The 25,701-nt window shown below is 39.5% G+C and overlaps 1 protein-coding gene and 1 pseudogene across 1 annotated transcript; both read right to left on the reverse strand.

Moving 5' to 3' along the window:
• Positions 1–104: 104 nt before the first annotated feature.
• LOC120318892 lies at positions 105–8,989 on the reverse strand (annotated as a pseudogene).
• Positions 8,990–12,084: 3,095 nt separating this feature from the next.
• On the reverse strand, positions 12,085–25,338 carry LOC120318893 (extracellular calcium-sensing receptor-like). Its single transcript, XM_039367043.1, has 4 exons — positions 25,168–25,338; positions 22,591–23,451; positions 14,452–14,578; positions 12,085–12,977 (listed from the first exon to the last, which is right to left on the reverse strand). Exons 1-4 carry the CDS (start codon positions 25,336–25,338, stop codon positions 12,085–12,087), a joined length of 2,052 nt encoding a protein of 683 aa, XP_039222977.1.
• Between the last annotated feature and the right edge of the window lie 363 nt (positions 25,339–25,701).

Consider the following 25,701-nt stretch of genomic DNA (forward strand, 5'->3'; position numbering starts at 1 on the left):
GTGCATTTGTGAATCTGTCTCAGTTTTCCCAAACTGCAAAGACTAGCAGAAAAAGGAAACACTACAGTGAGGAGAGTTTACAGTATAAGGTTTGGAAACATAATTCAGTGTTTTTTAATAAGTTTGTCCTTTTTGTTTAGATCAGGTCTCAGAAGAATAATATAGCATTTTGGGAAAAAGATACAGCCAAGCAACCCCATTGCTGAAGCCAGAATGGAGAAGATTTCCACCACCACCATGTACTTTCCCTTGGTGCTCAGATAGGTAGGAACAAATGTTACCCAAACGCTGCAAAACACCAGCATGCTGAAGGTAATGAATTTGGCTTCATTGAAGCTATCAGGTAACTTCCTAGCTAGGAAGGCTACTGTGAAACTGATAGCAGTTAAGAACCCCATAAAGCCCAGAACAGTATAAAACATGGTGGTTGATCCTTCGTTACATTCTAGTACAATTTCTTCAGCCATGGAGTGCATGTCTGAATCTGGAAAAGGGGGAGAAATTGCCAGCCATGCAACACAAATTGTGACTTGTATCACAGAGCAAGAAAGGACAATGGAGTTGGCCAGCCTTTTCCCCACCCATTTCTTCATTTAGGATCCTGGTTTGGTGGCCATGAAAGCAAGAACCACTATGGTTGTTTTACCCAAAATGCAAGAAATGGCTACAGAGAAGATGATGCCAAATGCAGTTTGTCGCATGAGACATTTGACTTGATCAGGTTGTCCAATGAAAAGAAAACTGCAGAGGAAAGAGAGCTGGAGAGCAATGAGAAGAGTACAGGTGAGATTCCTGTTGTTGGCTTTGACTGTGGGGGTTTCCCACTCTTTAATGAAGATCCTCAGCACCAAAGCTGAAGTTATAAAAAAGAAGACAGCTACAGTGGCCAAAGTGATTCCCAAAGGTTCTTCATAAGACAAGAACGTTATATGTTTTTCGATGCAAAGATTGTGAGCTTCATTTGGATATTGATCTTTTGGACATTGGAAACAGTCAACTGCATCTGCAAAAGAAAACATTAAAGGACTGTTTATTGATCAGAATTTCAGAGCTGAATCATGGCCTAGTGCTTAAGATGCTCACCTCCCACTTGGGTGGTTGACAATTCAATAGCGGCAGATGTTTCTCTTAGAGTGTAAAGAAAAAATATCTGCTGCCAACTCCACATGGTGTCAGGAAAGGCATCCAGCCAGTAAATGCTCAGTTCCATCCAGTTGCCCTGACTCTACTGCGAATTATGGGATTACAGTCATAATAAGGAAGTTATTTATAACTCAGAGTTGAAATGAGGAAACTTTGGTGCTATCTGAGATCAGTTGTTTTCTTGCAGATATTTCATAATCAAACTTGATAACATCATCAGTGCTAGTCAACATCATTACTGTTGAACCGATGATGTTACCTAGTTTGGTAATGAAATATCTGCAGAAAATCACCAAGCTGAGAGAGCACCAAGGACTGCTCAAAGAAAACATTGTGGCCCATAGAAGTTATGAAAGCAACTCCATTTATTTCTAGTTAATTATGTCCATTTTACTTGCATTGCAGTATTAAAAATTAAGAATGGGACCATCCACATGCAGAAAAGTACCCTGTATATATTTGGTTAAATAGACACCAAGAGTGTTGTTTGTATCAATCTCAGTGTCCTGTTGGAAGATGGAAAGATCGTGAAACAGAAAATTTTATAATAGGTCAGAGTTTCCTAGCTTATTTTCCAGAGAAATTGTGTGATACTTCTTTTGGAGCTCATCTGGTTGGACATTTTACTTAATGACTGATGTATGTTATGGAAAATAAGTCAAAATCTGTCTCTTTTCTTCTTAATAAGTGACTTCTCTACCTTTAAAAAGAGATAACCTAATTTTTGGAGAAATTTCTCTTAATTCAAAAGCTTTTTCATTTCGAATATTATTCATGCTCAGGTGACAAATGTTTTAGTAAGAATTTCAGTTATTTGTAAGGGTGAAAGATCCATGCAAATTGTAGTTCATTATCAGACCAGCAGAAGGACCAATATTTATGTTTCATATCTATTTATGTGCTTGCTTCTTTCCAGCAAGGACAAGCTCATTTTCTTGCTTCTTTATATTAAAAGAGCATCATATTCAATTCATAACAACAAACCCATCAGTCAAACAGCCCGAATCCTGTCCATGACTCAGAAACATCTGAACAAATAACACCCACACCAATTTAAAGGTCAGTGCTCTGACACATGAGCACAATTCAAAGCACACTGAAGATGTTTCCCTGAATGTAGATGAAACGTTTGCAGCCAAATTGCCAAGCTTGGAGATCAAACTAACAGCTCAACTACCAACCTGAGCTAGTAATATTCAAGTGTATCTAATCTAATACTGAAGTTATCTTGCTTCAATGAGGTCAACACTCCAAATTCTGAATAATTGATTACATTTGAGAACAATACCATGCAGAGTAAACACAGATAGGTATACAATATTGCTGGTAACAATTAATAAGTCTTCTCATTAAGCACATCTTACCTGATCTGTTTGAAATTTTCCCCTTTGCACAAGGAAGACAATCATAGCAGCAAAAGGGCTTCTCATCTATTTTTTTCTTGAGGTAGCCTGGATAACAATTTTCATTGCATACAGAAAGTGGTAATGCCTGTTCAGAAATGAAATCAGGAGTTCAATACTTGTACTTTATACACTCATATTTCACTCTGTATATGATATTCTGACAAATCTGCATAGCTTTTCGAGAAATTCTTTATACTGTATGGGATTCAATTCAATGTATTATTAGATAGGTACATTTAATGCATGCCACCATAATTATGTGACATTGTCTATATGTCCTCATGGAACCATATATTTCCTATGTATTTCCCATGTATTTCAATGGGACCTTAGAGGTTTCCTTAATTGTTCAAACTGGACTCCCCTCAAATTCCATTTTGGTCAATCTGATTGGTAAATATCTATGAGAATTCTCAATCATCCAGGTCATGGTTGTCCCAAAGGTGCTTTTCAAAGTCAACCAACTTTCGTGGCTTTTTCCTTGAAAATGTTTGAGAAACATTCAATTCCTTGAGAACTGAAGAAGCTTCTTGGATCAGAAGCAAAATATTTTCAAGAAAATAAAAGTCCAGTTGCCTTTGAAAAGCACCTTTGAGTTGAATCTGATTGGTAATTTATCCCACACTTTATAGGTGAAATTAAACTTTGGAATTATCGGCATTTTCATTGAGTCCAGTCCTTTCTGCCAAAGAGGTCCTGAAAAGAAATACTGCAGAGAATTTACTCATGGGATACAGAGTTCCAGTTGCATCTAGTCAGTCTTATAGAAATTATGAAATAGACTATGTTTTAATGGTGATAAATTTGCAAGTTAAATTTAGAAAACTAAAGAAAATAGTTGGGATTTTAAAATATGTCTTAGACAATATGCCATTGGAATATAATCAAATTATAAGGTAGCAATGGACAGGAATAAGATATTTCAACCAGTACAGTATCTCAGCATGTTGCTTGTTTATTATTAAATGATTTTCAGCTTTTATAATTCAAAGATGGCTCCCTATTAGGACAACCTGAAAATGACAGCTGGTAATTGTGTACATTCAGGAATGGCCATAGATTTTTGGAAAGACAAGTTTAATAACGGAACACCTGTGTAATCTGATCTCTGCTCTTTCATTTTTCGTCATATTTTATTGCCTTAATTTTATTACTAATGAGTCACTCAAATGATAAATCTCATTTTTGAATATGGGAGGATTTGAGACAACCTGAAACATGAGTAGGAAATACCTGGTTGAACATGGTCGGCCAGATGATGTTTTCTTCAGAAATCATGAAAGACTCTTCTGGAGAAGTCAATGGGTCTATCTTTCCAACTTTGACTTTAAGAAATGTTTTGTTTGGGAATGTGATCCAGTTGATGATCTCAAATCCAGTTCCCAATTCCCCCTTTTCATTAAAGAAAACTGTTTCCCCAACACTGTTGTTAAATAAGACTGTTCTCAGGTAAGGGTGGAGCTAAATGGAAGCAAAGCAAACACAAATGTTTGTGTTTGAATTATATTGATTCTTTAGCTTTGTGTTTTAACTGTGCATGGTGTCCAGTGTTATATGAATGAGATGGGCGGCCATATAAGTTCAATAAATAAATGCAATTGATCTGGAGAAATAAATACCCACACCAATTGTACACAACTACCATTTAGAAATTCCTAATATTATTGTGCAAGTGAACTATAATATTAATAAGCATATTATCTCCAAGTAAAATGGTTTGACAAAATTTTAAACTGAATTATGAAGCTTTGATTTAATTAAATTTTTTGAATTGGATCTTTTTTACATAGTTCCTACACATTGTTGTCAGGAAACATGAAACATGAATTTGTGTAAACTATGTGGATACTGAACCTGAAATGTACATGTTTTGCAATCATAAAATCACCTGATGGCATCAGAGAAGATTTTATTCTTACAATTTTATTTTATTTTATTTTACAAATTGATTGCTTGATCAATCTGTCATTGTGATTTCTTTTATTATTACCTGCCATCTTTGTTCCTTGATAATCATCAGCCTTCTGTGGTCCGCCCTTGCTCTGAGTTTGTATTTGGATGAAAACATGGCTTTCAAGGCATGTGACACAGCATAGATTGCATTATAAATGCTATAACTCTGCCCAGTCATGGTGATCTCAAACACAGAATTAGGAAGAGTCTCCAACTTCTCTTCTCCAGTGCACAGCACTCCAGCATCCTCATCTAACTTATCTTTAAGGTAAAAACATTCAAATGCCTGCTCCCAGAACAATCTTGTTAAATGATCTCCTTCTTCTGAAGTAGGGTTTCTTGTCTGCAAGAATCGTTTGAACCCAGTCACCTCCTTGGAAGAAACTGCAAAAGATATGGCACCATGAATAAAGTCCAAAGGGAATATTTTTTGAAAAGGGATTGATGTGAACTCCATCTGGGCTGGCATGATCCAAACTTTGTCTTTTCTCTTTACCGGTATATCCTCATATTCTGAAAGATGGGGAAATATTCTGAAAATGCCAATGACATCGTTTTCACCATAGAGGATCACAATATTGGCAGTGCTCTTCATGACAACCTTGTACATGGCGACATAATCTTTAAATATATATTCAATGTGATTAGAATAAATGTCTTTGGGCAACTCTTGCATGAAGTCAAAGCAAATACCTTTCTGGACAAACAGTGTAAGGGCATTCCGTACAAAACTCCGTCCACCCTCATCAGGTTGGGAAATCAGCCCTATCCATACCCACTTTAAATGCAACAGCAGCTGAAGAATCCCCTTCGTCTGAAGGTCCTCGTTTGGGAAAAAAGGATGAAAGAAAACTGTGTGCTCACTATTATCATTCATTGGAGCAGATCCATATAGAAGCTAGGGAAAAATAATTTAAAATAATTGGGTATTAGAGTCTATGATACAGATTGTGTTCCTCCAAGAAAAATGTAACCTAGAAAGAAACCAGTTTTTCCTTTAGTTTAATATTTGAATGCCATAGATTTGATTCAGTAATTTGATTCCGTAATCCCTGAACTTTAGAAGGATAACAGAATAACACAGTTGGAAGGGACCTTGGAGGTTTTCTAGTCCAACCCCCTGCTTGGACAGGAAGCCCATCCATTCTAGTCAAGTCACTATCCAGTCTCTTCTTAAAATGTTCCAGGAATGGAGCACCCACAAATTCTGGAAGCAAATCGTTCCACTGATTAATTGTTCTGTCAGGAAATTTCTCCTTCATTCTAGGTTGGTTCTCTCTTTGATTACTTTCCATCCATTGCCTCTTCTCCTGCCTTCATATGCTTTGGGAATAGTTTGACCCCTTCTTCATTGTGGCAGCCCCGTAGATATTTGAAAACTGCTATCAAGTCACCCTTAGTCCTTTTCATTAAACTGGAGATACCCATTTCCTGCAAACGTTCTTTGTATGTTTTAACCTCCAGTTCCCTAATCATTCTCTGCACTCTTTCTAGATTTATTTTAATCCATCTTTTGGTAATATATCTTCTTCTTACTGTCCAAGATATGATGATATTATATGATATGACATTATTTGATTCTCCATGAGAGACAGTGGCAAGATTACTTGGAAGTAGAGTCTCCTTGCCCCACCCTTTAGAACAGAAATGGAAAATACAAAGCTCCCTATGATAATCTGATGACATCGACTCCGTTGCAATCAGATTACAGCAACATGATGTATGTAGAGCTGTCTTGGAAGAAAGCTTGGGGAGTAGATGTGCTATGAATGTGGCTGCTAGGTTATTAGGCAAGTAAGTTTTAGATTTTGGCAATCACACAACCAATAGACCTCACTGGTGCATAAGACATTTATAAGCTAAGGAAAACAGGATAAGAAAATTCTGCTGATGATGTTACATTCAGAAACTAAATTGAAACAAGCTTGAAGAGCAAATGACTGCCCACTTACCTCACTGATAGAACGACTCTGGAAAGTGTACATTTTTTTAAAAAAAGCCCTCTAAAAACTGTACATGTTCATAAAAGTTTCAATTTGCTTCTTTCTATATTAATCAACTATTCCGATCCCATTGTTCTATAGATAGTCACCTCTGTACAAAACACTACAATAAAACCAACATTCCATCTCTCTAAAAATCCTCCGGCTTTCTTGCTTCACCCTCTTAACACCTCCATGTGATTCTACAATAATAATCAAATCAACCAAATCCATAGCTTGTCATACCCAATGGACCATCATTTTTATCTTTTTTTCTTAAAGACAAAAAATATTCTTGATGGCAAAGACAAAATCTCTTTTATATAATGGAAACAAAAGTTTTCAAAGTATAAAGTCCAACAAGGAGATCTTGTATAGGTTAAATTGAACATCAATATAGATATAGTGTACATTCATTGATTTGTATTACTTAACTTCATTTTTAAATTATTTGAATTACCATGAATAACATTTATAGAGAGGAAGGAAGGAAGGAAGGAAGGAAGGAAGGAAGGAAGGAAGGAAGGAAGGAAGGAAGGAAGGAAGACCAGTGTGCAATACAAAGATCAAGATAACTATTACTCAATCAGGTCCATGAATTCTTAATATTTTTACTAAAGTATGGTAGGAAAATGGATGCATGACAATATATTGACATTTCTCTTCAGTGTATTTGTAAATATGTCAAAGAATCATTGTATATTAATTGTTCAGATGATTCAGATTGAGAAATAAATCAAGTAAAGTATGAAAAAATATCCATCTCATCTGCAAACACATAATTTGGACTACCATTTTAATCCACATTCCAAAATATAGTATTCAAGGAAAGAAATTATTATTTGTTGTTTTCTAAACATGGCTCCATAAAAGTAAAAAAAAGGTGAGTTCATTCAGGGTTGCAAGATTATTGTAACTTACAATAACATAACTACTAGTATTCATGATTTTGTTTTCTAGTCTAGACAATCTTCCAGAACTGACATTCATCATAGATTCAGATTGAAGAATAAATCAAGTAAAGTACCTAAAATTATCTATCTCTTCTGGAAACACATAGTATGTTGTTCATCATTGTATGGACTGCCACTTTATTTCCAAATCACGAAAAAGTAATAAAAAGAAAAGTTGGTTTATTTGTTGTATTTTTGTAAACATTACTTTGTAAAAGAAACAAATGGGAGGTAGTTTAAGACTTGCAAGACTCTGTTATTGTAACCTTATAATAAAAGAATTATTAGTATGTGTGATTTTGGTTTCCTACCCTGGACAATCTGGAAGGGATGACATTAACCTTGCAAGTAGGAAAACACTTTCCCTTCCCCTGCCTTAACTTTCTAGAGAATTGGGGAGGAGTGGGTGTCAATCCTGAGATGTTTTCTCAAAGAACACTTCTGGTTTAGTCTCAAATTTCTTTTATCAGTCTTTTTTTAAATAGGACTGCAGTTCTTCCTCCCACCTTTCAAGGTTATTCTTACAGTGTATACTTAGTCCAAGAAAAAAAATCTCACCTGGGGCATCTTGTAGACATTCAAGATGTTTGCCATGAAGAGACAGATGTAAGAGTTAGGTCCTGCAATAACAGATACTGCCCAATCCTTGGTATCACATTTATAGTTGGGGATGAATCTGCCACGGGTTGAGAGAAGCTCCATTGAAGCCAAGTAAGTCAATCCCGCCATGTAATAACTGTTAGAGATGTCTATACCCAAGCTCATGTTGGATAATATAGGCTTATTCTCATTTATCTCTTTACAGCAAAAACCAAGGCCAGGATATGTTGGTAGTTCTGCAGGAAAAATCTGCATTGAAAGATATGATGTGTGGATCTAGGCAGGAGGTTATGATTCTTTTAATTCATCGTAAACATTTTTTTATTAGAAACAGATAAATTGCTGGAAGAAAAATGATCATATTAAAACCCATATGTAATTCTTATATATATATTTAGTCTTATATTTTTATCTTCTTCTTGGATATGTTTTATGGTGGATATAGGCATGAAAAGTGTGTTTGGAGTAAACTTGAGGACAAATGTTATATATTATGTTTTTTTCTGGGATAATGATAGATGATAGACCTTATCCCAATAAAAGTCACTGATGTTTCATTAAGGCAGAGATGCTCTAAGTCTGTGTTCCATGCATGCTCAACAGCTGTTTGGAAAATAATTCAAAGCATGCAACTGTTCCCTAATATTAAGTGAAAGAATTAAATGTGTTTGTGTATTTATTTGCCAGGGCAACCTATTAGAGAAAGATATATGGTTTAAGATATGCTATAGTTAAGAAGAGAAAGTCTTTACATGAGCTCATCAACCAGTTCTTCAGATGGGTGCCTTGTGAAACCAACTGGATCCGATATCATGTAGAACTGAGAGAGTATCCCGGCCATTATGAAATCTCCTGGCAGAAAATACTTGTGCTTAATAAAGGGAAGTTTCCCCACAGAACATGTTTTAATAAGGCATGTAGCTCCTGACAGTAACATTGACAACACTGCCATCACTACCATGGAAAATTCCATCTTCTTCAAGAAAACACTTTTCACTACATAAGAACCAGTTCTATCTGTAAGAATGAAACCTAAGGGGAAAAAACTCTCACTTATTAGAATAAATATTGTTTCTAAGAAAAAAGTTTGTTACATCTCTAACATTCTGATCCCACAATTAACAGACCTTTTCAATCTTGAGCTGTTCTTTGGTGCTGTGCCTGAGAATTCCTGAAAGAATTGAGAAAAAAAAACATTAGTAAGATTCTTTGGGTAATTATAGGGGAAATCAGTGAATATTTGGTGACGCTCCTTGGAGACTGTGGAGAAAGTAGAATGATGATATGTATGGTCTAGGAATAAAAGAGTTCTGTAGCTTTAAACTTTAAATTCTCTGGAACAATACAACTATCTGACTTTGTCCTGTTAGGGCGTACATTAAAGCATGATTTTTTTTCCAAAGAGCTAAAAAGAAATTGACCCGTAATGTTATAGAATCCCACCCACCTTTATTTATCTTTTTGATAGGTTTTTAAACACTTTGATTATTGTATTTGTAATGTAATTAAAAGGACTGGAGGAACATTGTCCATGGGGTTGCGATGGGTCGGACATGACTTCACAACTAACAACAACAATGTAATTAAATCATGACATTTCTTTTTAAACTTTCTAATGGAAGCAGGCATGTGAGCTGCTCAGAGTCCTTTGGGATGGGAACAGTGTATAATACCAAGTGAATATGCAAATAATAATGAATACCATTGGAAACAACTTTTTATTTGAGCCACATTTACAAAGTGAATCCATCTCAAAATAGAGTGTTCTAAGTTCTAGGAGGACCATATTTTTCAATACTGTTTTTATTTCAAAGTAAAAATATAGCTTGGCTCTTTTCACTCATTTTAAATGATTTTTTTACTCCATATCCTCAAAGTCACACATTATGAACCATATTTTTTTTTCTGGCTTGATGAGTGACATGAGCCACCACCAATCCATTTATCCACCATTGATATTTTATAGCCCTGAAACAAATCTCTTTATCAATCCTAATAATAATCTATCAGTCGCAGGACTCCTTCCTCATTAATTGTGAAATTTGATTGCTGCTACAAATGTTGCTCCTTTTATCATATACAAAAACATAACCTGAATCAGTTTCTTTGTAGTAAAGAAATAATGGTCACTTGAAATTATTTATTTTTATTTGTCCTTTACCATTAGTTCTTTCACTACATGGACAAATAAATTGTAGAATATGATAATATACAAATACTAAAATAAGAAATTCACTTATTTATAAAATTTAAATCCTTCCTTCCTTCCTTCCTTCCTTCCTTCCTTCCTTCCTTCCTTCCTTCCTTCCTCCTTCTAGGATAGTGGTTCTCAACCTTTCTAATGCCGCGACCCCATAGTACAGTCCCCATGTTGTGTTGACCCCCAACCACTTTTACATCATCAGGTACCAGGGGCATGGCCAAAGAAAAGGGGGAAAAATGGCGGACAGCCTTGTTTGGCGACCCCCGTGAAATGGTCGTTCAACCCCAAGTGGGGTCCCGACCCACAGGTTGAGAACCACTGCTCTAGGACCCATCAAATACATCTTTCTAGAAAATAAGAGCCATAGTATGCCACTTTTTTGAACTGATGATACCTTGTACTGAGAACATCACACAGTGAAGGCCAAAGGCAACATCTCTTTGCCAATCACCACTGTCTGGAATGTAAATCAGAGAAAGAAACCAAACCAGCAAAAACCACTGATCCCCTGAGTTTATATAGAAGGGTAGAATGTTTGTTGGTTTTGAAAGTCACTCGGATCTAAAGAGGAGATGGATAAGGACCGATCCATTTTCTCAGGCTCAATAGATTCAAACTATTCCCAGATATTGAAGCCAGACTGCTCCATAGGCATTGGCCCCGTGGATCTGTGAACAAATTACAGCAACTTTGTCTGATAGATGCTAATATAATCAAGGGATGCATGTAGCAACTCAACAAGTGACAAGTCTGAGCTACAATTCTCTCCATTTATCTCTTGATATTTAAATATTCTGCAATATCAATACATATTTAATTGTTTATGGATTGTCTCATTTAATATCCACTCTTTAAAAGACCAATTGAAGTTATGATGTTATTGATGGAGTAGTACTTCTTAGAGATCCTCATAGTTGTGCTCATTGCAGTTCCATGATCACAAAATTAAAATTAAAAACTTGCCAAGAAAACAGGAAGACATGTCCAGTCAGTCATCTGGAGTCAAAAGATTTTCAACCAACATCGAAAAATGGAGATCATTACACGAGCATAGAGGCACTATACAAAAAAGTAATGATAAACTCTTGATTCAGGAAATGTTATAGTGAAAATGGACCAATTTTCTGTTAAGTCTGATTGGTTGTGAATATTGGAGAACGCAATAGTGTATCGTTCATCTGGATTCCTATTTTAACTTCCAGAAAAGAAAGTTAAAAAAATCAAAAATCAAAGGATGGTAATAGGAAGATAAATGCAATATCATCGCCTTATGTTTAGTGTCTCTGAAATGTCTATCTTATTAGTTATATAAAGTATTACTGAGGGAACAAAAAGAGAGGATTACTTCCATAAAAGCAAAGTTTATCTATGAGCATGTCCAATGGATGAACTTTGCCTTTACCATCCATGCATCCATGAACCTAGACTGGTCTGACAGTGAATCTACACTATTTACTCAATAACCTAACCTCCAAAAGAAAGTTTGAAACTATCATATTCCAATAAGGACTTAGCTTCTTAAGAGCTCTGAATTGGATTTTGGTAACTATCATCTTATACTTAAGCTTCCTTCAAAGCATTACCCATGATCCATGAAGACCCAAGACTACAACAAATCTGAGCAAATGGCAGGCAAAATGCTGGGCAAAATTGCCACGGGAAGATATTGTACTTTATTTGTTGACATGTTTATAAACCTAGGCACATTCCAACATTAGACAAATATTTATTTTGTGCATTTGTGCATCTGTCTCAGTTTTCCCAAACTGCAAAGACTAGCAGAAAAAGGAACCACAAACAGTGAGGAGAGTTTACAGTACAAGGTTCAGAAACATATTTCAGTGTTATTTAATAAGTTTGTCCTTTCTGTTTAAATCAGGTCTCAGAAGAATAATATAGCATTTTGGGAAAAAGATACAGCCAAGCAACCCCATTGCTGAAGCCAGAATGGAGAAAATCTCCACCACCACCATGTACTTTCCCTTGGTGCTCAGATAGGTAGGAACAAATGTTACCCAAACGCTGCAAAACACCAGCATGCTGAAGGTAATGAATTTGGCTTCATTGAAGCTATCAGGTAACTTCCTAGCTAGGAAGGCTACCGTGAAACTGATAGCAGTTAAGAACCCCATAAAGCCCAGAACAGTATAAAACATAATGGTTGATGCTTCGTTACATTCTAGTACAATTTCTTCAGCCATGGAGTGCATGTCTGAATCTGGAAATGGGGGAGAAATTGCCAGCCATGCAACACAAATTGTGACTTGTATCAGAGAGCAAGAAAGGACTATGGAGTTGGCCAGTCTTTTCCCCACCCATTTCTTTATTTGGGATCCTGGTTTGGTGGCCATGAAAGCAAGAACCACTATGGTTGTTTTACCCAAAATGCAAGAAATGGCTACAGAGAAGATGATGCCAAATGCAGTTTGTCGCAAGAGACATTTGACTTGACCAGGTTGTCCAATGAAAAGAAAACTGCAGAGGAAAGAGAGCTGGAGAGCAATGAGAAGAGTATAGGTGAGATTCCTGTTGTTGGCTTTGACTATGGGGGTTTCCCACTCTTTAATGAAGATCCTCAGCACCAAGGCTGAAGTTATAAAAAAGAAGATAGCTACAGTGGCCAAAGTGATTCCCAAAGGTTCTTCATAAGACAAGAAAGTTATATGTTTTTTGATGCAAAGATTGTGAGCTTCATTTGGATATTGATCTTTTGGACATTGGAAACAGTCAACTGCATCTGCAAAGGAAAACATTAAAGGACTGTTTATTGATCAGAATTTCAGAACTGTATCATGGCCTAGTGGTTAAGATGCTCGTCTCCCACTTGGGTGGTTGACAATTCAATAGCGGGAGATGTTTCTCTTAGAGTGTAAAGAAAAAATATCTGCTGCCAACTCCACATGGTGTCAGGAAAGGCATCAGCCAGTAAATGCTCAGTTCCATCCAGTTGCCCTGACTCTACTGCGAATTATGGGATTACAGTCATAATAAGGAAGTTATTTATAACTCAGAGTTGAAATGAGGAAACTTTGGTGCTATCTGAGATCCGTTGTTTTCTTGCAGACATTTCATAATGGTAACATCATCAGTGCTAGTCAACATCATTACTGTTGAACTGATGATGTTACCTAGTTTGGTAATGAAATATCTGCAAGAAAACCACCAAGTTCAGAGAGCACCAAGGACTGCTCAAAGAAAACATTGTGGCCCATAGAAGCTATGAAAGCAACTCCATTTATTTCTAGTTAATTATGTCCATTTTACTTGCATTACAGTATTAAAAATTAAGAATGGGACCATCCACATGCAGAAAAGTACCCTGTATATGTTTGGTTAAACAGACACCAAGAGTGTTGTTTGTATCAATCTCAGTGTCATGTTGGAAGATGGAAGGAAAGTGCAACAGAAAATTTTGTAATGGGTCAGAGTTTCCTAGTTTATTTTCAAGAGAAACCATGTGATACTTATTTTTGAGCTCATCTGGACATTTTACTTAATGACTGATGTATGTTATGGAAAATAAGTCAAAATCTATCACTTTTCTTCTTAATAAGTGAGTTCTCTACCTTTAAAAAGAAATAACCTAATTTTTGGAGAAATTTCTCTTAATTCAAAAGCTTTTTCATTATGAATATTCTTCATGCTCAGGTGACAAAAGTTTTAGCAAGAATTCCAGTTATTTATAAGGGTTAGAGATCCATGAAGATTGTAGTTCATTATCAGATCAACAGAAGGACCAATATTTATGTTTCATATCTATTTATGTGCTTGCTTCTCTCCAGCAAGGACAAGCTCATTTTCTTGCTTCTTTACACATCATATTCAATTCACAACAACAAATCAGTCAATCAAACTGTCCGAATCCTGACCATGACTCAGACACATCTGGACAAATAACACCCACACCAATTTAAATGAGCACATGAGCACAATTCAAAGCGCACTGAAGGTGTTTCCCTGAATGGAGATGAAACATTTGCAGCCAAATCGCCAAGTTTGGAGAGCAAACTAACAGCTCAACTTTCAACCTGAGCAAGTAATATTCAAACGAATCTTATCTTATACTGAGGTTATCTTGCTTCAATGAGGTCAACACTCCAAATTCTGAATAATTGATTACATTTGAGAACAATACCATGCAGAGTAAACACAGATAGATATACAATATTGCTGGTGACAATTAATAAGTCTTCTCATTAAGCACATCTTACCTGATCTGTTTGAAATTTTCCCCTTTGCACAAGGAAGACAATCATAGCAGCAAAAGGGCTTCTCATCTATTTTTTTCTTGAGGTAGCCTGGATAACAATTTTCGTTGCATACAGAAAGTGGTAATGCCTATTCAGAAGTGAATCAGGAGAGAGTTCAATAGTTGTACTTTATACACTCATATTTCACTCTGTATATGATATTCTGACAAATCTGCATAGCTTTTCGAGAAATTCTTTATACTGTATGGGATTCAATTCAATGTATTATTAGATAGGCACATTTAATGAATGCCACCATAATAATGTGACATTGTCTATATGTCCTCATGGAACCATGTATTCGCTATGTTAGCCCGTCTTTGACACACGTAACCAAAAACGAGGCACTTCGTCAAGAACGGAAAACATCCAGTTTATTTCACAAACGTAAACGGAATAAAGTCAGCATTGACTAGCTGTTAACCCTAAGTGTTTTTATACATAGGCTGGAACCCTTCCTAGCCCACACCCCTGTCACCGCCCATACACCGCCACCCACCTACGGACCGCCCCACACCTCAAAACTTGCTGCATCATGATGACTGAACGCTTCCCGACGACCCGGCCGCTTCCCGTTGCTTCGATCTCTTCCCGAAGCTTCTGCCGTCGTCTTCCGACTCTTTGAAGATGTCCCGTGGCCGCTATTGGGTACGCATGCGTCAGATTGCCTGTCCTGTCCTTCACGCATGCGCGGTTCTAGAAATTATGATTGCATGCCGGGCCGGCTTCTGCGCATGCGTGGCCACCGGAACGATGTCGGGCCGACCGGACGTCACACAGAGTGGCGAGTGCCTTGCTGCCGCAGGTAGGTTCAGCAGTTGGTTGCAGCACGGCCCGACATACTGCCCCCCTTTCACCACGGTTCCCCCTGGGAAACAAACGAATATGTTATACCCGTATCTTTACCCCTTTTTGTCCACTCCCGCTACCCCACATAGTCCCGGCTTTTCTGGGTTTTCCACATAGAACTGATTGATTAATTTAGGGGCTTGTACATCATCTGCCCGTACCCATGTAGCTTCTGCCAAAGGATAGCCCTTCCACTTAATTAAATAATATAACTTGCCTCTCTGATTACGGGAATCGAGTATCTTCTGCACTTCATAATGGTCATCTTTAATAGGGCCTGGTCTAGTGTCCATTTGGTATGAATGGACTGGTTTAAGCAAACTACAATGAAATACTGGGTGCACCTTTCCTAGCAGTCGGGGTAATTGCAGTTGTACGGTTACAGGATTAATAATCTTTACAATTTTGAACGGGCCAATATATTTAGGGCCCAGTTTTTTACACGGGATTCTTAATTTCAGGTATTTGGTGGACAGATACACTAGCTGACCCAACATATATGGTTTGCAGGGCTGTCGTTTTTTGTCTGCTTGTGACCTCATCCTTCGTCCATATTCTATTAACGCCGTTCTTGCGGCCTTCCATGCTCCTGACACCCATTGGATCCACTCTCTTGGCAGATATGATTGTGCCCCCGAATCCTCACACTCAGGTATGGGAACGAACTCCTTCCCTGAAACCACCTTAAAAGGCGCAAACCCCGTACTGGTATGTACTGCGTTATTATACGCCACTTCCGCAAATACCAGTAGGTCTGCCCAGTTGGTTTGCTGATAGGATACATAACTCCTCAGATACCTTTCAACAGCTGCATTTGCCCGCTCAGCAGCCCCATTGGTGGCAGGGTGGTACGCCGTACTGAGCCCCTGGGACGTCCCTAGTAACGTGGTAAAGCCCTTCCAGAACTTTGCAGTAAATTGAACCCCCCGGTCAGATATTATTCGCCGAGGGGCTCCATGGATCCGGTATATATGAGTCAGAAACATGTATGCTAACTTCCGAGCAGTGGGTAACTTTCGACATGGAACAAAATGTGCCTGTTTCGAGAACAGATCGATTATTGTCCAAATAATCGTATATCCTCTACTGTTCGGCAAATCTACTATAAAATCCATGGCAATATCTTGCCATGGATGCTCAGGGTTCGCCACCGACTGTAATTGTCCCACTGGCCTTCCTGGCTGAGGTTTACAGGTGGCACATACTGTACATGCCTTTACATAGTGTTCGACATCTTTTCTTAATGTAGGCCACCAAAATTGGCGTCTAATTAGGTGTAACGTCTTGATGAACCCAAAATGCCCTGCTAACTGTGAGTCATGACATCTCTGAAGAACTTTAGCTCGTAACACCGATGGAACATATAACTTCCCTCCGAACCATACCAAACCGTCTCTCTGAGTTAACAGGGTACGGTGACTCTGAAACCACGAATCTTGGGGCAATGCCGCCTTCAACTCCGACTCCAGATCCCTGGAATTAGGACGGGACCGTAGTTTACCCACTCCCTGGGTATATGGTGGCAGTATAGCTTGTACTATTTCTTCCCTTTGACTCTCATATTGAGGTAACCTAGACAAGGCGTCCGCCAGGAAATTTCGGCCCCCAGGTACATATTTAAGTTGGAAGGTGAACCGCTGAAAGTATTGTGCCCAACGGACGTGTTTAGGGGCTAACCGTCGGGGCGACAGGTTTTTATGGTCCGTCCATATTTCGATCTCATGTTTAGCCCCTTCCAGAAAGTGCCGCCATGTTGCCAAAGCCCACTTAATAGCAAAGGCCTCCTTCTCCCATATAGCCCATCTTCTCTCAGTTTCTGATAACTTGCGCGATGTATAAGCGCAGGGCTGTAGCTCACCCTTAAGATTTCGTTGTAACAATACAGCCCCCACCGCCACATCACTTGCATCTGCCTGGACAATATACTGTTTCTCGGGATCGGGATGTAGTAAAATGGGCTCTTTGGCAAATAACGCCTTTAAATGTTCAAATGCAGCTTGACTTTCCTTAGACCACGCTAATGGTTGACCAGGCCGTACCTTTGTTGGGGAGTTCCGTGTTTTCAACAACTCTGTGAGTGGCAAAGCGACGCGGGCAAAATGAGGAACAAACTGCCTGTAGAAATTCGCGAATCCTAAAAAGCTCTGTAACTGGCGTCTCGTCCGAGGCGCCTGCCACCCAAGTACTGCTTTTACCTTTCCTGGATCCATTTCTATTCCCGCAGCAGATATCTTATACCCCAAATATTCGATACAGGTTTTATGGAATTCGCATTTCGAGAGCTTCACGAACAGCTGAGCCTGGAGGAGTTTGCGTAACACCTCTCTAACCAATTGTATATGTTCCGCCATGGTTTTAGAATAAATCAAAATATCGTCTAAATAAACTAACACCCCTCTATATAAATGTTGATGCAACACCGCATTAATGGTCTGCATAAATACCGCCGGCGCTCCTTTGAGCCCAAACGGCATGACGGTAAACTGAAAGCTCCCTAAAGGGCAGTTAAATGCGGTCTTCCACTCATCCCCTGGTTTTATTCGAATGCGATAATATGCCTCCCTTAAATCCAGCTTCGTAAACACCCTCCCTTGGGATAAATGAGACAGCATGTCCTTCAGCAGGGGCAATGGATACATGTTTTCTGTGCTTACCGCATTCAACCCCCTGAAATCCACGCAAAGCCGTAATCCTCCGTCCTTTTTCCCTTGAAATAACACCGGAGCGGCAATCCGTGATCGGGCCGGCTGTATAAACCCCCGCTCTAAATTTTTATCGATATATTTTCGTAGCTCCTCTAACTCCTTAGGGGACATGGGGTACATCCGAGGCTTTGGCATTTTTGCCCCAGGTATGATATCTATAGCGCAGTCGGTAGGACGATGGGGCGGCAACGCATCACACTCTCGCTCACTAAACACGTCCTGTAAATCCTCATATTCCACAGGAAAAAACCGGGTACCTCCACCAGTGTCCACCGCTACTCTGATTCTTTCCTCCAGCCGTAGGCTACCTTGTGGGGATTGTACCTGCGGTTCCTCACCCTCACTGCCTGGGGGTCGAGGACCTACTGCTAACCTTATACGGCGACATCCCCCTGCCCACCAGATAACTGGTTGCCATCTGTCAAGCCATGCCAACCCCAGGATCACGTCCTCGGTCATTGAGGGGATGACTATAAAACGCAGCAATTCCCAGTGTTCCTGCATCTCTAAGCGCACCAGTTCCGTTACATAGGATGCCGGTGCCCCACCTAGTAAGGACCCATCCACTTGTTCAAAATTGATGGGTCGAGATAATTTAATCAATCGAAGTCCTAACGCATCCGCCACTTTTCTATTGATCAAACATCGGGTACACCCTGAATCTATTAATGCTTGACATTCTATGCGTTGTTTAGACTTACAATCCCCTAGGCGGATTGGCACGGTGAATGGAACCACCGGATTACTTACCATGGGATCTTGTTCCGGATCCTCTTGGTCACACCTCTCGGGAACTACCTCCGGGGTGGCAACCGCCACTACAGGTATAGCCTTATAAGGGGTGCCGCCTTCATCCCGCAAGGCCCTCAATTGATCTTTTCCTCGGAACGGGGTAACCTCCTGCCTTCTCATTCCTGAAGCTGTCTGTTCCGGAGTTGAACCTCGTCCAGGTCTAGTTGGGCACTGGGCCGCCCGATGACCCGGTTTATTGCACCTAAAACAACGGAACGTCCCTCTTGGTGCCCCGGGCGGAACTGGTTGAACTGGAACTCCCGACAGACCTGGTTTGTTGGTTGTTTGCTGAGGCGGCACCGGAGGAGAGATGGCTGTTACCGGTCTGATTTCCTGTAACCCTGCATAGAGTTCGGTCACTGTCCTGTACCAATCAGACAACCGAGTTGGCACACCTCTCATCAGGCAAGCTTGTTGGAGTTCCACATCGAGGCCATGCCTGAAATGATGTACCAGTAGCTTCTCAGGCCAAGATCGTAGTCGGCCTGCTACCCTCTGGAAGTCCTTAATAAACTCTCTCACCGGCCTCCCTGCCTGCCTCAGTGTCACTATTTCCGCCTCCGCTCTCTGCGCCCTGGTGGAGTCCTCAAACCGCAATCTCAGAGCCTCCAGGAAGGCACCTATGTCGGCCAACTCACTGGCGTGCTCTCCGAACAGGTCGGCCGCCCATGCAGCCGCCTCACCTTGTAAGCTAGCGGTCACCGCTACCACCATAGCCCATTGGGAGGAGTAATATCCTGCGAAACGGTCCAAATGATTCAGCACATGCCCTAAAAACATGGCCAGTTTGTCCGGATCCCCATCAAAAAGAATCCCAATTGCTGGAGGGGTCCATGGTATACCCGTGGGCCAGGCTACAGCCTGCTGGCCACCCTGCTGAGGGCCCGTGCCAGTAGAATGCCGGCCAAGGTCCCCGGGACCCAAGGGTAAAGACACAGGGGTGGTAGCTATGGGTCCCATTCGCACACCTCCATGTCCTCCTTGTTGCAACGGCACCGTTGACCCCCGCAACTGTGGGCTACCCAGACGGAATCCAGATGACTCCTCAGGGCGATGAGCGGCCACCCCCTGTCTGGGAAGGAACCCTGGCTCCCCAAACCTAGCCTTTAAGACATCGAGGGTATACTGCCCTGGAGTGGTAGAGTAACTCCAGTCATCTCCATCGTCGCCGACCACTCTCCTCTCTCTCCAGCCCATCGCAGAGCCCCCGTTATCCTGTATGGACCGACGCTCGGTGCCCTTTCGGTGGGACGTGGAACTCAGTCCCCAGCCAGCCGCCTCTGGTAATACCGGCCTCTGCTTAACCCCAGGGTCCACATCCCCCAGCAGCGGAACACTCTTCTCCTTTGGACGAACAACTGGTCCTTCCGCGGCTGCCCCTGGGTCCACTGACGAGCCAGGTTCCTCCGACTGCTCAAGGACCTCCTCCGACACCCCAATCTCCTGAACACCTTCGGCCATGCTGCCTGTAGTCAGCTCCACGGTAAAGCCAATAAAGGAGCCTAAGATGAATGCTGACTTACTGTTAGCCCGTCTTTGACACACGTAACCAAAAACGAGGCACTTCGTCAAGAACGGAAAACATCCAGTTTATTTCACAAACGTAAACGGAATAAAGTCAGCATTGACTAGCTGTTAACCCTAAGTGTTTTTATACATAGGCTGGAACCCTTCCTAGCCCACACCCCTGTCACCGCCCATACACCGCCACCCACCTACGGACCGCCCCACACCTCAAAACTTGCTGCATCATGATGACTGAACGCTTCCCGACGACCCGGCCGCTTCCCGTTGCTTCGATCTCTTCCCGAAGCTTCTGCCGTCGTCTTCCGACTCTTTGAAGATGTCCCGTGGCCGCTATTGGGTACGCATGCGTCAGATTGCCTGTCCTGTCCTTCACGCATGCGCGGTTCTAGAAATTATGATTGCATGCCGGGCCGGCTTCTGCGCATGCGTGGCCACCGGAACGATGTCGGGCCGACCGGACGTCACACAGAGTGGCGAGTGCCTTGCTGCCGCAGGTAGGTTCAGCAGTTGGTTGCAGCACGGCCCGACACGCTATGTATTTCCTATGCATTGCTATGTTTTTCCTATGTATCCTATGCATTTCCCATGTATTTCCATGGGACTTTAGAGGTTTCCTTAATTGTTCAAACTGGACTCCCCTCAAATTCCCTTTTGGTCAATCTGATTGGTAAATATCTATGAGGATTCTCAATCATCCAGGTCATGGTTGTCCCAAAGGTGCTTTTCAAAAGTCAACGAACTTTCGTGGCTTTTTCCTTGAAAATGTTTGAGAAACATTCAATTCCTTGAGAAGTGAAGAAGCTTCTTGGATCAGAAGCAAAATATTTTCAAGAAAATAAAAGTCCAGTTGCCTTTGAAAAGCATCTTTGAGTTTAATCTGATTGGTAATTTATCCCACACTTTGTAGGTGAAATTAAACTTTGGAATTATGTGCATTTTCATTGAGTCCAGTCCTTTCTGCCAAAGAGGTCCTGAAAAGAAATACTGCAGAGAATTTACTCATGGGATACAGAGTTCCAGTTGCATCTAGTCAGTCTTGTAGAAATTATGAAATAGACCATGTTTTAATGGTGATAAATTTGCAAGTTAAATTTAGAAAACTAAAGAAAATAGTTGGGATTTTAAAATATCTCTTAGACAATATGCCGTTGGAATATAATCAAATTATAAGGTAGCAATGGACAGGAATAAGATATTTCAACTAGTACAGTATCTCAGCATGGCGCTTGTTTATTATTAAATGATTTTCAGCTTTTATAATTCAAAGATGGCTCCCTATGTAGGACAACCTGAAAATGACAGCTGGTAATTGTGTACATTCAGGAATGCCCATAGATTTCTGGAAAGACAAGTTTAATAACGGAACACCTGTGTACTCTGATCTCTGCTCTTTCATTTTTTATCATATTTTATTGCCTTAATTTTATTATAAATGAGTCACTTAAATGATAAAAGTGATTTTTGAATATGGGAGGATTTGAGACAACCTGAAACATCAGTAGGAAATACCTGGTTGAACATGGTCGGCCAGATGATGTTTTCTTCAGAAATCATGAAAGACTCTTCTGGAGAAGTCAATGGGTCTACCTTTCCAACTTTGACTTTAAGAAATGTTTTGTTTGGGAATGTGATCCAGTTGATGATATCAAATCCAGTTCCCAATTCCCCCTTTTCATTAAAGAAAACTGTTTCCCCAACACTGTTGTTAAATAAGACTGTTCTCAGGTAAGGATGGAGCTAAATGGAAGCAAATCAAGCACAAATATTTGTGTTTGAATTATGTTGATAATTTAGCTTTGTGTTTTAACTGTGCACAGTGTCCAGTGTTATATGAATGAGATGGGCAGCCACATAAATTCAATAAATAAATGCAATTGATCTGGAGAAATAAATACCAATTGTATACCAAACCAATTGTACACAACTACCATTTAGAAATTCCTAATATTACTGTGCAAGTGAACCAGAATATTAATAAGCATATTATCTCCAAGTAAAATTGTTTGACAAAATTTTAAACTGAATTATGAAGCTGTTGTCAGGAAACATGAAACATGAATTTGTGTAAACTATGTGGATACTGAACCTGAAATGTACATGTTTTGCAATCATAAAATCACCTGATGGCATCAGAGAAGATTTTATTCTTACAATTTTATTTTATTTTATTTTATTTTACAAATTGATTGCTTGATCAATCTGTCATTGTGATTTCTTTCATTATTACCTGCCACGTTTCTTCCTTGATAATCATCAGCCTTCCGTGATCCGCCCTTGCTCTGTGTTTGTATTTGGATGAAAACATGGCTTTCAAGGCATGTGCCACAGCATAGATTGCATTATAAACGCTGTAACTCTGCCCAGTCATGGTGGTCTCAAACACAGAATTAGGAAGAGTCTCCAACTTCTCCTCTCCAGTGCACAGCACTCCAGCATTCTCATCTAACTTATCTTTAAAGAAAAAACATTCAAATGCCTGCTCCCAGAACAATCTTGTTAAATGATCTCCTTCTTCTGAAGTAGGGCTTCTCATCTGCAAGAATGGTTTGAACCCAGTCACCTCCTTGGAAGAAACTGCAAAAGATATGGCACCATCAAAAAAGTCCAAAGGGAGTATTTTTTGAAAAGGGACTGATGTGAACTCCATCTGGGCTGGCATGATCCAGACTTTGTCTTTTCTCTTTACTGGTATATCCTCATATTCTGAAAGATGGGGAAATATTCTGAAAATGGCAATTATGTGGTTTCCACAGAAGAGGATCACAACATTGGCAGTGCTGTTCATGACAACCTTGTATATGGCAACATAATCTTTAAATATATATTCAATGTGATTAGAAAAAATTTCTTTGGGCAACTCTTGCATGAAGTCAAAGCAAATACCTTTCTGGACAAACAGTGTAAGTGCATTCCGTACAAAACTCCGTGCACTCTCATCAGGTTGAGAAAGCAGCCCTATCCATACCCACTTTAAATGCAACAGCAGCTGAAGAATCCCCTTCGTCTGAAGCTCCTCATTTGGGAAAAAAGGATGAAAGAAAACTGTGTCTTCGCTATTATCTTTCATTGGAGCAGATCCATATAGAAGCTAGGGAAAAATGATTTAAAATAGTTGGGTATTAGAATCTATGATTCAGACTGTGTTCCTCACCAGCTTCAAGAAAAATATAATCTAGAAAGAAATCAGTGTTTCCTTTAATTTAATATTCGAATGCCATAGATTTGACAATCTTTTGATTCAGTAATCCCTGAACCTTAATAGGATAACTGAATAACACAGTTGGAAGGGACCTTGGAGGTTTTCTAGTCCAACCCCCTGCTTGGACAGGAAACCCATCCATTCTAGAAAAGTGACTATCCAGTCTCTTCTTAAAATGTTCCAGGAATGAAGCACCCACAAATTCTAGAAGCAAGTCATTCCACTGATTAATTGTTCTGTCAGGAAATTTCTCCTTTATTCTAGGTTGGTTCTCTCCTTGATTACTTTCCATCCATTGCTTCTCATCCTGCCTTCATATGCTATGGAGAATAGTTTGACCCCTTCTTCATTGTGGCAGCCCCTTCGATATTTGAAAACTGCTATCAAGTCACCCTTAGTCCTTTTCATTAAATTAGACATATCCAATTCCTGCAAACATTCTTTGTATGTTCTAACCTCCAGTTCCCTAATATTCGCTAGACTCTTTCTAGATTTATAAATCTCCTTGATTACTTTCCATCCATTGCTTTTTTAAATTATTTGAATTACCATGAATAACATTTATAGGCAGGAAGGAGGGAGGTTGTGAGGGGCGAGGGAAGGAAGGAGGGAGGGAAGGAAGGAAGGAAGGAAGGAAGTAAGGAAGGAAGACCAGTGTGCAGTACAAAGATGAAGATAACTATTACTCAATCAGGTTCATGAATTCTTAATATTTTTACTAAAGCATGGTAGGAAAATGGATGCATGACAATACAGTATATTGACATTTCTCTTCAGTATATTTGTAAATATGTCAAAGAATCATTGTATATTAATTGTTCAGATGATTTGGATTGAGGAATAAAAGAAGTATGAAAAAATATCTATCTCATCTGCAAACACATAGTTTGGACTGCCATTTTAATTCCACACCACAAAATATAATATTCAAGGAAAGAAATTATTATTTCTTGTTTTCTAAATATGGCTTTATAAAAAAAAAAGGTGAGTTCATTCAGGGTTGCAAGATTATTGTAACTTACAATAACATAACTACTAGTATTCATGATTTTGTTTTCTAGTCTAGACAATCTCCAGAGCTTACATTCATCGTAGATTCAGATTGAGGAATAAATCAAGTAAAGTACCTAAAATTATCTATCTCTTCTGCAAACAAATGATACGTTGTTCATCATTGTATGGATTGCCACTTTATTTCCAAATCACAAAAAACTAATAAAAAGAAAAGTTGGTTTATTTTTTTTGTAAACATCACTTTGTAAAAGAAACAAATGGGAGGTACTTTAAGACTTGCAAGACTCTGTTATTGTAACCTTACAATAAAAGAATTATTAATATGAGTGATTTTGGTCTCCTACCCTGGACAATCTGGAAGGGATGACATTAACCTTGCAAGTAGGAAAACACTTTCCCTCCCCTGCCTTAAGTTTCCAGAGAATTGGGGCGGAGGGGGTGTCAATTCTGAGATGCTTTCTCAAAAAAACCCTCTGGTTTAGTCTCAAATTTCTTTTATCAGTCTTTTTTTTAAATAGGACTGCCGTTCTTCTTCCCATCTTTCAAGGTTATTCTTACAGTGTATACTTAGTCCAAGAAAAAAAATCTCACCTGGGGCATCTTGTAGACATTCAAGATGGTTGCCATGAAGGGACAGATGTAAGAGTTAGGTCCTGCAATAACAGATACTGCCCCGTCCTTGGCATCACACTTATAGTTGGGGATGAATCTGCCACGTGTTGAGAGAAGCTCCATTGAAGCCAAGGAAGTCAATCTCGCCATCAAATAACTGTTAGAGATGTCAATACCCAAGCTCATGTTGGATAATATAGCCATATTTTCATTTATCTCATTTACAGCAAAAACCAAGGCCAGGATATGTTGGTAGTTCTGCAGGAAAAATCTGGAAGAAAAGATATATTGTGTGGATCTAGGCAGGATGTTATGATTCTTTTAATTCATCATAAACAATTTTTACTAGAAACAGATAAATTGCTTGAAGAAAAATGATCATATTAAAACCCATATGTAATTCACTCACTCTCTCTCTCTCTCTCTCTCTCACTCACACACACACACACACATACATGTATATCTATATGTATATGTATATAGGTCTTTGGTTATTCGGGTTTTCTCCCACAT

The sequence above is a fragment of the Crotalus tigris genome, unplaced genomic scaffold (assembly GCF_016545835.1).
Source record: "Crotalus tigris isolate CLP2741 ecotype Arizona unplaced genomic scaffold, ASM1654583v1 scf7180000020524.2783371122:307494, whole genome shotgun sequence".
Lineage (NCBI taxonomy): Eukaryota > Metazoa > Chordata > Lepidosauria > Squamata > Viperidae > Crotalus > Crotalus tigris.